Source organism: Microcebus murinus, chromosome 23, assembly GCF_040939455.1.
Source record: "Microcebus murinus isolate Inina chromosome 23, M.murinus_Inina_mat1.0, whole genome shotgun sequence".
Taxonomy (NCBI): domain Eukaryota; kingdom Metazoa; phylum Chordata; class Mammalia; order Primates; family Cheirogaleidae; genus Microcebus; species Microcebus murinus.
Window position 1 is genome coordinate 18,465,142 of NC_134126.1, and position 19,334 is coordinate 18,484,475.

Consider the following 19,334-nt stretch of genomic DNA (forward strand, 5'->3'; position numbering starts at 1 on the left):
AAGCCATGGCACTCTAGCCGGGGCAACAGAGGGAAACTCTGTCTCAAAAAAAAAAAAAAGTTTAATTATAAATTGGTACTGCATTTCTAGAGGCACTGATACTCCTGAAACAACATGCCAACAGACACAACCAATATGTAAACATGTGATGGTCCTGGCAAACAGCATATCTTGCTGGGCAAGTAGAAATAATTTCTTTCTAGAAACGTTTTAAGGAAGAATACTTAAAACTATACAAGAGTTGAAAACATAATTTTAATAAGATTTACATGAAAAGGACGAAACCGATATTCCCCCTTTACCAAAGCTGGTAAAAGTCTTTTTGGCTTTCTTTTAATTCCCCAACTATGAGAGAATAAATGTTTTTCTAGGAAAAATAGAATGCTTGCAGATTGTATCTCCTACGTTGCTTTACGTATCAGAGTCACTTGCAGATCCTGGTCTGCTGTCATCTGGCCCATCACTTTCTTTGTCACTTTCCTTGTCCCAGTCTTTCATGGATGCTCCCATCATGAAATCATCACGTAGGATAGTCCAACCTGGGCCCTCTTCTGATTTCACTGCACTCTGAGAATCAAAACATTTCAAAGTCAATTCAATCATAAATAAAAAGGCCCAAGCTACAAAACAAACTTTTCAACACTTAAGTTTTACAATAGGGGTGAAATCAAGACAAATTATAAATTGACTGATTTTATACACTATGATCATATATGTACAAATGTATAACAAAGAACTATACATTAATATTTTAGCAACCACATAAAAGAAACATGAAAGCCAAATAAAAACTTTTGGAGTGGGGGGGGCAGAATATAGTAAAATGTAGGTTTGGTGTTAATTTCTAAAATCTTTGACACAACCAAAATAGACTTACAATATTACTTAACCTTCAGTGATAATTTCTTTAAAAATTTTTGGCAAATTATTTCAACACAAATAGAAATTTAACAAAAGCTTTTAACCCATAGTAAATTCAAGGAGAGAAAGGAAACTAACTGTGGTACTGTGCTAGATGCCATCTCATTTAACATTTTATAAAAATTTGAACCAAATGTTTGTTATTTAGGATATGATCTCATTGCTTGACTCAATCACACAATCAAAGACTAATCACATCTTAAAATTATAAATAAATGAACCAGGCAATAAACATAATAGGTAGTCAATTCCTTTCATTTACTTTGGACGTATGTAGTACTACATAAGAGCCTAAGAATTACAGGCTCTCATTTCATGGTACAACAGTACCACCTTGTGGTTTTAATTAAGTAATACAATAGATGCAGAACTCCAAGCTCTGAGATTTTTCATTCATACCACAAATATTTATTGATAATTAACTGTGTATCAAGCACTGTTCTTAGGGCTGGAAATAAACTGATGAACAAAACAAAGTCCCTGTCTTCAGAAGGCTAACAGTCTATGCATATATATTTATCCGACTGACAGAAATACAAAATTTTGTAAAACTTCAAGTATGCAAGATAAGAACTCAATAACATTTGGTTAGAAAACAGTGTTATCTTTATGGTGTCATTAGCCATGTAAAAAGCAATTTTTAAAAGAAAAGATAGTTACAAGAGATTACTTACTTAACTCTGAAGCTTCCCTTTATTAAAAAAAAAATATGGCCCCTTAGAACACTCATTCCATTAAAAAAACAAAAAAAGTAGACACTATTACAAACAAGAAAAACATCCAATTGGCTCTTTCCATCTTCCTTGGGTCAAGATATTAAGCAGAGCTAGTGCTGAAATATAAGCTGAAGACTGGATAGTACATAAATGTGATCAAAGATTTCAAAAATGACTAAGTAAAATATCAGCACATTTTGTTACTATAAGTAAACCAATAAAAAGAAACAAAAAAATTTGCTGCTTAAAAACCAACCACAAAACAGTTCCAATGCTTTGCATGACACACTGATAAGAGAACAATAAAGTGGGAAGGTAATTTAGAACTCTCTTCATGGAGTATTCTAATAACTCCCCCTCTCTTATTTCTACGATATCAAACTTACACTCCTAAAAGTGAAATTCTTCTATTAGATTAAGTTACCTAACTGGATAAAAAGCCAATCTCCCTGATTCAATCCATATTTTACTTGCCAATATCCTTACCTTAAATAAAGGAAAGAGCTGTTTACAATGAACAAAGATCCACTTAGAACCAATAAGTATAACACTTCTCCTGTCAAATTAACAATTCAAAGTTTTCAATTAAATTCTAAAAAGTCCATAGCCATAACCAAGTTGCTAACTAGCAGTGACCTGACTTGACTTTGATATCTGTGTTTACATAAGAACACGGGCAATCTTGATGTTAAGCCTTTATGTTTACATAACTATACCCAATATGCTATCAAAATGATCAACATGTTACTAACCAAAAGCACTGGGTGATCCTGTATGACTGACCTCGAATTCTAGAAAGTGCATAGCCATATCCAAATTGCTAACTAGCAATGACCTGCCCAGACTTTGATATCTGTGTTTACATATGAACGTAGGCAATCTTGATGTTAAGCCTCCGTGTTTAGACAACTACGCCCAGTATGCTATCAACATGATCAACATGTTACCAACCAAAAACACTAGGTGATCCTGTATGACTGACCTCAGTGTACAGTGTTCCCATAGGAGAGCTTACTCTGATAGCCAACCTCTGTTGGACTGAGTTACTTCTCTACTGGGCCATACCAGAAAAGCCGTAGGCAGCGAAAATAAAGAAGTGAAGAAAGGAAGAACAGAGACAAAACTTTAAATATTAATATGTAGTTTACAAAGGAAATAAAGTCGACCAAAGGAAAGAATTTGTTAATTAAAATGATGAGATCAATGGTCTCCCAAGCTTGAAGATGATTACTGTAAACATTTATTTTAGGCAATGGGAGCATTAATGGAATAAAGTTCAATGTTTGGCTCAATTGTCCAATTTGAAGAAAGTAAATCTTTATAGGGAGACTTCTGTGATATTTTTGGTTTTTGTTGTTAACGTAACAATATAGTGATTCTTACAGTGTGACCTCACCCCAGACCAGCAGGATTAGCATCAGCATCACTTGGAAACCTGTTACCAATTCAAAACCTCCAGCCTCATTCCAATCCTGCCCTTCAGCTATTCTGTCTGATGCTCGTTAAAGACAATATTTATTGGCTTTAAACAAACAAATTTATTTCCTAGTTAGTAACAGTTTTCATTCACTGTTGTAAGACCAGTACACTTTGTGGCTGAGAAGGAAAGATTTTAGGAAGTCCAATAGTAGATTTTGGAAAAAATCCAATATCAGACTCAGCAATGTATGCAAGCTATCATTACAGTAGCATTTTTGCACTGTGAAGCAACAATTTGGTGAAAAAAGATAATAGAAAATTTAGTACAAACAAGTATGGGTTAATATATTATTAAAAAGATATTTTATATAACATCTGCCATGATGGCAGCTCAAGAAAGAAAACTGTTTTAAAAGGCAGCAGAATGACTCCTTAATTTTAATGCCTACATTTGCTGAATACGTAGCAAGAAAAGAGGCAGAGGGCCCATGAACATAAAACTAGTCTGACTCGTTTGCAATACTCGATAAAACCACAGAAAAGTGATTTGTTGTTTTAAAAACGTAAGTAACAAGGACAAGTCAGATGAGACAATAGCAACACAATTTTAGAAGGTGAAGCAGATAGACTAGAAGAACCCAAGAAGATTCAATTGTCAAGCTGACATTCAACCTCATTTATACTGTAGAATCTGCAAAAGAAACAGGAACTGGCAGTAAGTATCAGGTACTTCAGGAAGTAAAAGTGGAAGCTGAAGAACCAAAATAAAGAGAACTGAGGGTGAAAGTTATGTTTTGGGAAACAAGTAGATCTCTAGCCCGCCCTCTTCCCATTCCACATTACCCTGGCAGAACACTGGAAGTCTAACTTCTGGAGAGGTGATGCGCTAACACAGATGAGGCATGGGAACAGCACCAAAAATGAGATTAAGTTACTCATACATACACCAACCAAATAATGAATCCCAGCTCTCTTCTATTGGGCTCCTAAAATGCTGCTGGTAGGAGGACCTTTTTCTTCAGGTAAGAGATCAGGATTTCTCTGTAGAAAATCTGAACAATTGCTAATACATAACCCACCCAGAGAACCCCCCATTGAAAATTAAGGTGGACATTATCCACATGCTCAGAGCTTCTAAGAGCATACTTAGGACTATTAGCTCTAATCATGAACAGACAACTAAAGATTGTCAGAAAAAAGGCAGAGAACAACACTAATGCAAAAATTTCAAAAAGCTACTTCTAGAAAAAAGAAACTATTCAAAGAAAATAAAATTTAGGGGAAAATATTAATAATATCATCAAAGAGATAGAATACATATATCTATAAAATAAGAACAATTGCTATTTTAAAAAAACAGTAATAAAGAGTTGGAAATTAAAAATATAATGGCAGAAATGAAAAAAATTTCAATACAAAGGTGAGAAGATAAGGCTTAGGAAATTGCCCAGAAAATAGAATAAAAAGAAAAAATTACAGAAAATATAAGAAAAAGATAACTGAAGGACCAGGCCAAGAGGTTGAAAATACAATTAACAGGAGACACATAAAGACGTATGGGAGGAAATTAATGAAAGTACTTCAAGAAAATTTCCCGAAGTGAAGCACACATTTCCAGATTCAAGAGTCCTCGAGTACCCAGTACACCTCAGGGACAACACTATAAGTAAGAATTCAGGACAATAGGAACTAAAAGAATATCCCATAAGCTTCCAAAAAGAAAACAAACAAGTCACATACATACAAATGATCAGGAATCAAAACACGTTTAGACTTTCTAAAGCAAGAAAGCAATAGACAAATACTTTCAAAATGCCAAAAGAAAATAATTTCCAATTTAAAATGTATACTCAGACTCATTATTCTTAATAATAGTCCTCATAAGGACTGAGTATGGGCACTTTCAGACATCCAAGGTCCCCAAAAGTTTACTTCCAAGGCAGCCTTTCTCAGGAAACTGCTGCCCTCCACAAAAGGATGGAGTAAACCAAAAAGACAACAAAATGGGGGAGAGAAAATAGGAGAATCAACGCAGGAAAGAAAGGAAAGGGAAAGAAAAGGACAAAAGTGAATGGAGTCTCCAGGCTGACAACTACGCATCAGGCATGAAGGACAACCTGCAGCAGCGTGACTCCAGGGGAAGGCACATGCTGAACGCTGTCGTCACCATGACATCTGCCACTGTACAGCATTTTAACCTGACAAAACCAATGGAAGATATGCTTTACCAAAAAAGTAAGAGTAGATCAAGAAAAGAGGAGGATATAAGAACCAGGAAATAGGAAGTTCAATCCAGGAGACATTCCAAGGATCGCAGAAAATTTAAGTCTCAGAATGACAACTGTGAAGCAACCTAAGAGAGCTCAGACAAAGGAAAATGGAAGTTTCCAGGACAGAATGTCACAGAGAAAACAATTACAATAGTTATACTACCTAAAGTCACTTGAGTTTGATAAAATAGGAACATTAAATATGGAAAATCAAGATAATTATTATCTTCAGGAAAACATATAAAAAGGAAACATAAATATGGACTATTATAACACTCAGCTGTAAATAATACTTGCATAGGCATAATAATAAATGCTGAATACTGGTTTAACAAATAATTATAAAATAGCTATATTGAGAAGGAGAGGAAACTGTGCAAGAGAACTAAATCTTTGCCTACCATAATAGGAAGTCAACAGATAACATCTCAAATTGATAAATCAAAAGATATGACTATATGCACATTAGTTAAGAACACCAAGATGTACAGATGCCAACAGGACTAGCTAGAAGAGTAAGAAGTAGTTGCCCTGGCACAAGAGCTATGGAGAGTGGGCAGAAGAGGTCGCCTGTTACATGAAATACACAGTAGAACAAGTACTGCTATACATGGGGAAAATGTCTGAATATGTTTAAGATAATTTCTATTAAAGTCAGATTGGGGGTAAATTATATTACACATTGGATTTATATCATTTCATTTCACTATATCTTTTCTATAATCATGATTTACCATTAATTATAAAAACTTCCTAAATACTAGGAATACTCACAAAGAAAAGGTGGATAGCAGATTAATATAAGAAAAAAAGAAAGCCTGAGACAAATTCCACACGTGTCGTTCGTTGGAAAAGCTTGCTTGGGGTAATCCCTGAATAAATTTCATAAAATGTTAAGATATCATGACAATGAAGAGTTTTCTGTTTTGTTTGTAAAACATAAGTAGTGGTGGTAATTTGATGTATTCTTTTTATAATAGGACCAAAACCAAGAGAGTTCTGGATTTGAATCTGTGAGCCATTGACTCCAACACTACAAATTATAAAGTTATAGAGGCCCAGAACTTAAAATAAACAAGAAATTTCTTAAACTGGGCATAAATATAATGTAAGATAATGTTAATCATACTACACATGTTAGACACAGATATTTATTACCATTAGATGAGACATGTAAGCATAAACTGTAACAATCAAAATTTATCAATTTCTGGAGTCTTTCAGTGTTGCTGAAAGGCAGCACTGATTCAATGACCTAAAGCTACCTACAAGGTAACTGTGCTTTTTTATCAACTGAAAAGTAAAACTGATTAAATGCAAGAACTTAATGAAAACCAAATGATGCAAGGAAACAAAATAGTCCCTACCCTCATTGGCCTGATTTTATACAAATATTTAACCAAGATCATACAGAAGCAGTCTGTGTCAGTTTTGAAGATGAAGACAACCTTAAAACTGTTAATCAGCTTCCATTTTGAAGTTCAAACATATATTGGCACCTATTGAAAACACTGAAAAAGGACGTTTAGAATTATTCATTAGTTTAATACCAAATAATTAGGAGCTTAAGTTCATTTCAAAGGGGGAAAATTAAAGTCAAACCCTAAAAAAATAAACAGAATAGTCACATCTATATTTAGTAATCAGCAACCCTTCATTTCACTACTTTTCCTAAGAAGAATGCTGAGTTTTCATTTTAATTTAGTTTCATCAAAACTAAAAAAGATTCTTAACACTGGCTAAATTCACCTTAATACCGTTGTTGTTAAAAATTTTTAGTAAGCTATTTACAAGTGTAGTTAGTAATCTAACCTACAATTGATTAAAGCCTAATTGAAATTTCTACCTGTGAAATGAAGAATCTATGGAAAACCCCTTTTTAACATAAAAAATGCATTTTGGTAGAAATCAACAGAAGTGAAAGACAGCCCTTAATCTTTAGAAGCTGAATAAGAACATCCACGGTTTTCTAACCATGCCAAGATACATCCCAATGACCATAAATGACTGAAAATTTTCAATCTGGAATTCACAAGAGTTCCAATAAAGTTTCTACAGATCAAGAATATATATAGAAAATTCCATATTGACACTAATTCAATTTTTTTCTGATTCTCAATGAATTCTTAATAAATGATTCCCAATTGCCTTGATCAAGTTTTGCTTTTCCCATCCCTCCATAAATTTGTTTTAATTAGTTTTAACTGATTTTCTAGGATGGTATTCCTAGCAGTAAGTCCACTTGGGCTTCATTTTTGTTAATTATTTGTATAGTTTCCAAATTCATGTAGTTTCCAGATTCAAATAGGTAATTGATAAGATCCAAGCAAACTAGAAAAGCATTTACTAGGATATCTTGTGGGGGGTGGGATGGGAATCAAGATGCAGAAATTACATCATCTTTAATTATAGTCCAAGCACATGTTAAATGTAGAGTTTTCTAAGAATACCTAGTTGTATCTTTCCAAGAACTCAGTTCTAATGCTCCTGAAAAACATACTTTATGGATTCGGTTTTCTTCATCCACGGAATTTTTTTGTTTTAATCCTTTGCTGCCCTTGGTTTTACTCAAAGTGGTTCTACTGGGTGGCTTCTATTCCATCTTGCTATCCATAGATCTAGCTCCACAGTACTGAGTTTTAACAAACATTATTCAGTAATGATTTTCCACCTATTTATATTCTCTTAAGAATTGTTAACAAGTTACAGCTAACTAAACTGCCTAAAAAGTGAAAGGTAACATCTCGAGGAGACTTTTGACATAAGTGCTCTATACATTTTCACACTAAATTAGGAGTTTGAAATATTTAGAATATACTCTGCCAATTAGTCTTTTAAAGCACATCCTTGCTATTTTATCTGTTATATTATATAGTATATAAATGAAAAACCCCAGATTTATAAATAAATAAATTAGCAGAGCTGTGAATTCATCTGGAAAACAGACACCAATGTCTTCTTAATATTACAAATTTATTAAAAAGCTTAAATAAGAAAACAAGTAAAAGTGCTCTGTAAAACTATGAAATGCTATGTAAACAGAACTAGGCTATATCTAGTAAAGAACATGCTCAGTACCAATCTATCTATTGAAGTGAACAAAAGATTTAGAAATGAATGTATTGCTCCCACCAGATCTTGTAGAAAAGGGTGATTCCAGAACTGGGACACGGAAAGCACAAGCACAGAACAAAAGGAAGCACTCAAAGAAAAATGGGGTCATGTAGAAAGTGCACAAGAGCCAATTTACATGGGTTCCCATAGCTACATTTCCAAATTCAAGCATCAAAAAGTGACTGTAACTGATTGTAAATATTGAATAAATTAAAATCTCTACATCCATATTTTCAAAAGACAAACAAAAAAGGGAAAGGGAGGAAGGCTCATTCACCAGCACTGGAGATGACTGTTAAACCAACTCCTTGCTCTGTAAGGCCATAATGAAAAGGGATGAAACATCAACTCCCATCTTTAGGAACTTTAATTCATCCCACCAAAATGTAATAAATTAGAAAATCATCATTCTGTAGCTTCCAAGGACATAACTATTTTAGGCAAGGATCACTAGTTGATGCTGAAAGGCAAAAGATGGATGGCAAAAGGTATACTTGTTTCTGCCAAAGTATTCATCCCAGAAATTACTAACTGGGGGGGGGGGGGGATTGGGGAGGTACGTGTGTGTGTGGGGTGCGCCTTTAAATGCAAAAAATGTATTTATTATCACTTTAACCAAGTGAAAAACTGGCATCACTAATAGGGGACATTCTGATGGTGTGTCTCCTGATGTGTTACAATAGTAAGTAACAGCATCTAAGTCTTACACCTACGAAATAATTATACCAAGAAAGTTTAACCTAATCCTCTTCAACCCTTTTAGTCCTAACTTCCAGCTTATAGGAAAAGGGCATATAGAACAAGTTAAAAGACACCATAATGAAATAATCAGACAAATTAAAAACTTGGATTCATTACTCATTCTTCAAGAGAACTAGCTTGTCTCTTTCAAAAGTCCCTCTTTAAAGAAACAAGAAAGCAAGGAACTGATCTAGAATAAAAGCCAAAAAGATAACCAGGTGCAATGCCTGAGCCTTGATTAGATTCTGGTTCTCAAAGTGTGGGGAAGATCTCTTGCATTGAATGGTATTTGAATTATACCTCAATAAAACTATTTAAAAAAATAAGAGAGAAAGAATCTTTGTTTGGTGCACATGTGGGTAGTAGCTTCAAATATCAATAAAAACAAACAAAAACTAGATGAAGAGAAAAGCAGATAGCTATATAGAACAAACACAAAAAGTGCTAACAATTTTTGAACGTAGGTGATAGAAATACAGGTATTCAAACCACTACTCTTTAAAATTTTCTTTCTGTTTGAAAATTTTTATGAAAGAGCTGGGGACAAATGTGATTCTAAAATTTGTACTAGACACGCAATCTTTAAATACAAGATGCATTTGATTTCTAGTAAATTGTATTAATAGTTCCTTGACAAATGAATAGAAAGTCAATTCTACCAGTGAATGTATAGACAATTTTTTAGTTCAATTCCATGATTCTGAAATGTCTTACTATGGTAATATTTTATCTTACATAACAGTTTTGAGAAATTAGATTTTAAAATGTATCAGTCTCCATATGCTATACATCAAATGAAGAGGATGAGAGGCCTAGGAGAAAAACCAGTCTACAAGCTGCCTCCCTCACCGTTCTCTTCCTAGTCTTAGCGGGTGACACGTGGCTCATTAGCCAGCCCCAGTTCTTCGAGCTCATCTGGGTGAGAGAAGTTTTCTGTTTTGATTCTCATTACTGTAAGTACCTCGGTTCTTTTTAAGCAGCAGGCACTAATGGCTACAACAGGGTTTTGGAGTCATATAGACTGCAAATGAATCCAGATTCTACCAATTACTATCAGTGTGACCTAGGATAAGTCACTTAACCTTTCGGACTTTGGGTTTCAACTCTAACATGGCGGTTCTACCACTTCTAAAACTTACAATTATGTAAAAACATCTGGCATAGCATCTGGCCCAAAGCAAACATTAATAAATGCCTTCCAGCCCCTCTACCCACTATCCTTACTTGCTGATGCTCTGAGTGGTTATATGAACAGAATCCCCCTCTTGGGATATCCATAATCTTCTAATGATGTTCTGTGCACTATTCACAAAGATGAGGACATTCAAATAGCATGATAGCACCCATTTAAAACCAAACTTCTTTTGATAAGTAAAATCTGGTAAGTAATTTGGCTAGCTCAACCATAACTTGAAATGGGGAAAAAGAGAAAGTGATCATATTTTTTGTTCCTTAAAATCTAGTTTTATTATTTTACAAGAATTATGTATTACTAGACCCAACACACCTAAAATGAGTGAGACTATTTCAAATCTAAACATAACTTTAATTAAATTATTGGAGAATTTTTGGATTATCCAATAAATCAGATAAGTAGTAGTAATAGCTTTTTTTCAAATTGGTTTCCAACTTTAGAATTCATCTTTGACTACCACTTGCTAGGAAAAATATAAGCACTAAGTATAAGGAATTCACTCTAATGACATGTGAAGCAAAATAAAATTAACTGCAAACATGTGCATAGTGCTTACTATGTGCCAAGCATCATTCTAAGCACTTTATGTATATTAACTCACTTTACTCTCACAGCATCCCCAATGAAGTGAGGATTGTTATTACTACTATATATAACAGGTGTTTTATATCTAGGAAGTCTAGTTCTAGAATCTGTGGCCATAGTACTATGCATAATACATCCCCATAAAAGGTCTTAACTGCCTACTACTCAAAATAATTTTCAATTTTTGGCAAGACATTAAGAAAATATTCTTTTGATTTTTAAAAATGCATTATAGGTATGAACATATGATAAAAGACTCATTTGTGCAGGATTTTTTTTTTCTAAAGCCTCAACCTCACCAATGAAAATACCATGCAGCAGCTTCAAATGGTGAGAATATTTCTTCATATAGGGCCAAAAGACGTATGGCACCATTTTAATTTAATAGTAACTAAAACATTTCTACAACAGTTTTGTAATAACTTCTTCACTTATATCTATTCTTATTCTTCACTTATATTTCCTCCAAGTCAAAATGCTACATGTACCATTCTGTCAAACAAGTTCACTTTGATTACAACTGTTGTTCAAATCAGAAACGACCATACCTTAAAACCAAACAGCATATTTAAAAGAAGTGAATAGAATGAGAAACTGGCTTTAAACTGTTCCCATCAACATCAGTATGTACAATCCTGCTTACCCTCATTTCAAACTTGGAGTCTCACTTTTGTCTAAACTCTAATCTATTTAGGCATTTTCAGTAAACAAACATTAAGCTGAATTATTTACAAAGTTAGGATTCCACACATTCCTGTTAGAGCAGCTTTAACGTGAGAGTAAGAGACTGCTGCCCTGCAATGCAGGGGCAATTTAAGGACAGTCGGTTTCTCCACCCCTTTGCCTGCCTTCCACACCCACAACTCCATTTAAAAACTAAATCTGAAAATTCAGCAGGGAGACCACCAAGGGACCTGTGTAAAGAAGCTTCATTCCTAAGCTTCTGTAGTTAGGAGCAAGAACTCAGTAGCTATCCAAGAACCAGAAGGAATGCAAGGTTTATAAGATACCAAAGAAGCCAGGTATTTCAAAAGTATTCCTACCACTAAATACCTAGCTATGAAGAAATTATGAGGGAGCCATTTATGAGAAATGTGTGAGAAACAGAGCACGCTAACTTATCTCTATGTTTGACATTTAGTTTAAAGTGTTCATATCACAAAATCAGAAGATATCTAGCCTCTTCCAGGAAGTTTTTTTTACCTAGGGACTCCTATTAAAATATGCCCTGCAATCACTAAGGAATGCACTTTCTAACAGAAACTAGCTAGCATTTTCCCCTACTACAAAATCATTACTACAATTTCATTAGAACAAAACAAAACCTGAAATTGATACACTGGCGATTTTAAATAAATGCAAACCTTGTAGAAAGTCTATAATTCAAGAGTATGAGTAACATACAGCCAATACTTTCCTAACAGCAGCCAATATATTCTCCTTTGGGACTCATAGATTTAAAATGTATCACATTCACTTCTGTCCTACCTTTGGGAAAAAGAATTAAATTCCCAGAAGTCTAACTGGATTTTAGCTGGCTTTTCAAGGAAAGACCAAAAGGAATAATTACAACTTTGAGAGCTAAAGAAAAAGTTAATGCCTCTACATTTTTTTTAAAACTTGATTACTTTAACATACTAGGAAAAATCACTCTAGATAGGTACATGTTCTAAATGTTATTATTTCTTAAGAGTTAAAGCTTAGATTTTTTTACGAAACCTTTCTTAAACAAAGTATAAGTGTTTGTTGCTTTCTTCATCAGTGCCATAAACATAATTTAATCTTTCTAAAAATCACTCAGGTCAATATCAAGCTATCAGTCAATGTGCCTTGCCACATGTTGGTATGTGGTTGGTATGGTACTTCCTTTATTTGGGCCAAGGGAGGGATTATAGGTTCTGGATTAGGGAATTCCTTCCAAATAACTAAAAATTAATTCTCTAAACCTAAAAACTTTTAAATTTAATCATTTAAAGAACTTGCTGAAATCCACTATTCATCTTCCCTGACTCAGTAAACAGGTTAACTGCTCTTAAAGATTCAGGGACTCTACTGACACACACAGGACTCATCAGCTCCTGCCTCTAGTTTCCTCTCCTATTCTGGTTGTCTCCACCTTTGTGGTCACGCTGTTTCCTGCACTAACCAGGTGCTTCTCCCCAAACTGCTGCTTTCAACCTGATCTTTACTGTTACCACTCTCATCTCTGACTACAACCTGGAATAGACAATGCCTCTCAAACATTCTTTTATAGTCTCAATTTTGGTGAAAGCTGTCACCATTTCTGAGTCTTCCACGTTGTAAACCTCACAGTTATTCACAATTCCTCCCTTACCCCTCTACATCAGCAGTAGCCAACCTTTTTAACACTGGGGACCGGTTTCATGGAAGAGTTTTTCCACAGAGGGGCAGGGGGCAGGGGGCAGGAGTAATACAAGCAATGGAAAACAACTCTAAATAGGCTCCTTCACCTGCTGCTCACCTCCTGCTGTGTGCCCCCTTTTCTAAGTTTCATGCCAGACAATTTTCCCATGGATTGGGGGCGGAGGGTGGGCATGGAGTTTTGTGGCTCAGTCCCTAACAGACCATATTCCAGAACCACGGCCCAGGGGTTGGGGACTGCAGCCTACATCATGTTAGTCCCAAAACACTAAAAGTAGTCAATCTAGACCCCAAAACTGCCTCTCCAATCTGATTTCACTTTTCTATTTACCCCAAGCCACTCCATCCCCATGCAAGCTTAGTTCAGGTTCCCCCTCTTGCTTAGATCCTAGCAATAGCCTCCCACTAGTTGGTCTTCTGACAACCTCTTTCCATCCTTCAGCCCTTTCTTTTCTTTAAAATTAATCAAATCTTGCCAGATCACTTATCTGATGAAATTGGCCTCCAAATACCTAAGGAATAAAGTCCAAATTCCTTAACAGAAGACTTACAATATAATCCCAACCTACTTCCTCAGAATCCCTTTTTCTAATTCCCCACTATTAGCAAATACCTTATATTCAAACCTTCATGGAAAAAGAAAACAGAAAGGAAAAAAACATGATAAAGAATGTGAAAATTAGAGAACTGGAAGGCTTTTTTTCCCTTTACAGTATTTGTTTTGTGCTATTTAAAAATCAAAGCTAAATTTCTTATATTCTTCTGAAGCATATTCCTCAAGAGTTATGTCCCCTACAAATATCAACAATTTTTCCAATCCCAACACTTTCTTCCTAATTTCATGAGCAATATTTGTATTGCTCATGAATACCTTACTAAACAGATATCTTACTAAAACAATTTGGCAAAGGATTTCTCTTCTTGTTTCTAAAATGAAATATTTGACAGGCTGATTCATTCCATAGAATTAAACCTCCATATAAATTGACATTCCACATTTTAACAAAAATTTCTGCTTTTTGGCTAAGAATCATTCTTTCTTTAAGGCCTTCTCAGTTCTACTAACAGTGTTCCTTTCCATACCTCTGGCTCACAAAAATATAGATAAAATAAAGTAAGTCCCTCATGTTGATTTGACAAGATTTATTATGATATGATATGATGGTACACAAAGAAAACAATGAGCATTATTGAGAAACAGACACTGGGCAGTGAATTCACCAATTAGTGACTTAAACCTGCAAATAAGCATTGCAATACAAGGAATTTTAAAAAAGAAAAGAAAAAAAAAGATTGTTAAATTTGTGAATGCCAAAGATGTAATGTATTTACATTGATTAAAGTGACATACATCTTCTGTACAAACGACCTGGTCTAATATGATGAAAGTGATATGCAAATGTTAGTTTAAAGAGAAATTGAAAACACACACATAGAAAAAAAATTAAATTTTAAATATGTAACAGAAGCAGTTAATTTTTTATACATGAAAAATTAGAATACTAAGTACACTAAGCTCTAGATAAAGGCTTTCTAATTTATAAATATTAACTGTTATCTCTTCTAAAATGAGCCATCAAATACCTTTTTGTTTTACCTTGCAATATCTAAGCTAGCTCCAAGGAATAAAGTTTACTAATTAGTGACTCAAATATAATTTATCAATTGCACATCTTTTAAAGTATGTATTAGTCTTCTAAAAATCTCTCTCTGTAAAACTGATCTTTAAAAAGTGATGGCACCATTTTTGCCCCTAAGGCTTTCTAAGATATGAGTTTCCATGCACTCCACTCTACAAATAACCATTGCATATAATAAAATTAGGAAATAAACATATAGAAAATTCTAAGGGTAACAATATTATTTAAGTCAGCAGGATCAGAGGATTAAAAATATATTGATAAATAGCCAATGATAGGAAAGGCAGTCTTTGAAACATATGAAGGCTGGGTGTGGTGACTCACGCCTATAATCCTACCACTTTGGGAGGCAAGGCAGGAGGATCACTTGAGCCCAGGAGTTTGAGACTAGCCTGGGCAACATAGCAAGATCTTGTCTCTAAAAAAATTTAACGCTTTGCACTCGAATGTCAAATATGACTCGACACGGTTAGCAAAAATTATAGAGATTAAAATTACTCTCTGAATGTATCCATAATTTGAAATATAAAAAAATCCAAATAAATAAGTTTGTATGAAAAGAAACTCCAGTTTTTTATTCTACTGCCGCACTTTGTAAAATCTGGGATATTTAAAAAATTAAATCTCGAGTAGAATAAAGGAGTCGAGAAAAAGCAAGCGAGTGCAAAGGGTTAAAAAGTAGCCAGGTGTGATAGTTACCACCTGTAGTGCTAGCTACTTGGGAGGATGAAGCAGGAAGATTGCTTAAGCCCAGGAGTTCGAGGTTATAGTGAGCTATGACTGCGTCAGTGACAGAGCAAGACTGTCTTTAAAAAAATATATAATAAATAAAATGAAACATGAAAAATGCTACTCCAATCTGGACACCAAAAGTCTTGAAGAAGACCATGGTTTCAAATGGAACAGGCAAACTTTTAACAGTAGCTCCTTCTACTAAGGTGAAGCTCACAAAAATATAAAATATGAAATAAATTAAATACAATATACAGTATATAAGTACACACATCATTAATATAGGCTCATAAATCATAGGTATGTGACTTGTAAAGAAATGAGTCTGAATAATTTTGGGTATCTATCAGATTTTTTAAAACTCAGCATACAGGACATATCTTAAAAGCATATACTTTCTTTTGTTTTCTCCAAAACAATGCTAAACACACACATGCATGTATATATGTATCTAAAGATCCACATACACTTTGTTTCCAAAGATGCAGACTCAGAGAAATACAGGAGGTTGATATCTGTTTTGTACACATGGACATTCCTCTTTATAAGGCTAAAATTTTATAAAGTATATTATAAACAAGTATTTTTAAAATAATTTACTTCAAACCATACAAAAGTCCATTAGCTAAAATTTAAAGGGTTATTATTTGTGAAATACTTTATAAGAAATTTAAGACTACCAATAATTCCACTAAAGCAACAGGGAGCTATGATAAGTTTAACATTTCCGCTTTTAAAGTAAAAAGGAGATCTTCCAGTTAAATACTAGACATACATTTATCTCACTTATGAAAAATACAATAAAATAAGGGTATAAAAGTGTATGAACAAACAAGGAAATAATACGTAAGATAGAATAATAGGAGACATATGATGCCAACAAATTTTAAGGGAATGCAAACTGGATAAAACAATGGTAACCAATTACCAGAAAAGAAAAAGCTTATACCTAAGGAAGAAACAAGTGAATCCATGTCCGTCGCACACCGTGAAGGGTGTTATATAAAAGTAGAAGATTGGCACATTGGCCGATAGTCTATATAAGAGGCAGTTGGACCCCTATTCTCTATTTACTAAATATCTCCCTTTAACCAGCTCATTAATCTATGTTTCATTCATTCCTAAACAGCACTTTGGCACACCAAATCTATGGCCATCTCTGCCTTCCCTCCGGTCCCTTCAACTGCCTTAAAAGTTGACCTATTTCAAGTAACATACATAGATATATTGATCTATGCTCTAAATGAGTATTACCAGTTACTCTGAAAGTCCCCCAACAAACAAGGGTAGCCACTTAATTTCTATCTTATTGTAACTAGTGTAACTGATATTAACATGTAACCTAGACATACTAATCTAGAATTTCTACACTGTCGAGTTAGTCTTGTTAATTTATTTATTTGAAGTCTCCATCTTAACTGTAAGATGTATCCGTCATGTATCCATCTTAACTGTAAGACTTTAAAAAGACACAATGATAGCATCTGGTACAAATAGGCACTTAACTATCTTTATATCAATAAATGATCCAATCACAAATAATACAGTACTTTATAGTTAATCAGATGCAAACTAAAACACAATTTTAAAGAAGTATTTGTTTTTCCATAAATAGGAAGTCAAAATGAAAACAAATATTTTTAAAAGAAAGAAATGTGTCAGGGTATCCGTGGCATGCGGGCAGGTAGTTCTAGAAACAAATTACCTTTAGAGCAAAACCACTTTGGCTAAGTCTGAAGCAATTTTTGACCGTTTCCTAGATTAATACTATGACTGTGATCACTGAAGTAGAAAAAAAGAAAGTCAAGGGCAAATGCAAATAAGAAAGAAAATGCAATGCCATTGGTGAGAACCTTATTTTCATAACTCATGAAGAAATAATCTCCCAGCAAAAATAAATGCTTCTTTAAAATGTTATTTTGAAACCAATAGGAAAAAGAAAAAGATAAATCTTATTTTCTATCTTCCCACTAGTCCTTCCCCATCTAAAGCTGCTGAACCTTTCTCCAGTTCTTAAATAAAATGAAACTATTGAGAATACAGCCGTTTAAGGCTTTTTAACTATAAAGCATAAATTTCCAAACATAGAGTTCATGTGTGTATGCTTACTTCTGATAGATAATTTAAAATAGCAGTACAATTATTACATAGATTAGAAAACTTTCATCAAAATTTTGGTAAAATGGCACCTTAATCAAGGAAATTGAAAAATACTCCACCCCAGGCTAGCATGAAATTCCTAAATGCTCTTCTTTCCACAGTCTCAAATGTTTTCCCAAAATACAAATAAAATTGTGACAGAAATTGCCATCTCCTGATTGATTAAACTACTTTTTGTTGAAATCAGGCCATCAAATACAACTATGTACTTTAATTTTTTCTAAAAATCAGCCCTTACCAGATTAAAGCACATTTCAAAACCTTTCACCCAGTACATGAAAAAGGAAATTATTGATTTCCACAGGTCAACAGGGCTGGAGAAGCAAAGCTATCAAGCCAAAGACCACAGAAAATATTTCTGTTCTTAATCTCCCAACCAGCCAAACGTTACCAAATCTGCCTTAATGCAAAGATGACTTTCTGCCATTATTTCATAAAGCTCTGACTCTTCATATTTTACAAGTTACATACCATCACAAAGTCTCAAATTAAAGCTGTGGTCCTCACTTAGGCTTCTATTCTCCAAAACACACAAATGGTAGGATTTCAGATAGGAGAAATGGAAGGCACATCACTAAAAAATTTACGTGAATCTATTTGGTTCCTGAGTTCTAACAGCAGGGGTATGATACCCATAATTGGCAACTTCCATTCTGAGTCAATCATCATGAAACTAAAGAACACAAACTTTTAAATTAGACTGTGGGTATTATAGGACTTTAAATGAAATCTGAAAAAGAATTGGAATTGTATAGTGTGCTTTTCCATCTCAAAACTCTTGTTTCAGAGCTGAAAAGTCTGATACATTGAATCCTATATAAAGTCTTACCTGTTTAGCTTTTGAGTTCTTCCCAGTAGAACTTGTCTCATTTGTACTTCCGTCCTTTCCTCTCAAAACACTGATGAAATCTTTCTTGGAAACAGCTGATATTAACTTAGCACGCTTTCTAATAGAGTTTCCAGCTTCTTTAACCTTTTCATCAACATTCTTCTGATGTTTCTGAACAGCATTAAATAACTGCACCACACCCCTATAGAAGATAAAAATGATAAAACCAGAACAATGTAGTTGTTCAATATGATGGATAGAACACAAACTCCAAGGACAGGAACAATGTATTTTCACCTCCTAGAAAAGAGGCAAGCACTTAACAGTCACTCAAATGAAAGAATTGGATAAAAGGTTAAATACATCTATAAAATGAACATACATTTCAATAAATCAATATAAATTTCGGAATGAAGAATAAATAAATGTGGATTGGTATTTTCTTTTAACAGCTTTGGTCTTTCTAAATCAACTTTTGTGCAATTAGAACTGAGAATTATAGCTCTGATTTGAGCGGTGCAAAGGTAATTTATGTAGTCAAAGCATTTATACCCCTGTGATACTCTGAAATTTAAAAAATACATAAAATTTTAAAAAAAGAACAGAGAATTACTCTTAACACAAACATCT

The 19,334-nt window shown here is 34.0% G+C and overlaps 1 protein-coding gene across 1 annotated transcript in view; it reads right to left on the reverse strand.

The window, feature by feature from the left end:
- Nucleotides 1-236: 236 nt before the first annotated feature.
- Nucleotides 237-19,334, reverse strand: part of RRP15 (ribosomal RNA processing 15 homolog) — a 36,091-nt gene continuing 16,993 nt past the window's right edge. The window contains exons 4-5 of the mRNA XM_075997050.1: nt 18,705-18,906; nt 237-567 (exon numbers count right to left, since the gene is read on the reverse strand). Of these exons, the coding sequence (XP_075853165.1) occupies nt 412-567; nt 18,705-18,906 (358 nt within the window). The 3' untranslated portion in view covers nt 237-411. The remainder of the gene's footprint in view (nt 568-18,704; nt 18,907-19,334) is intronic.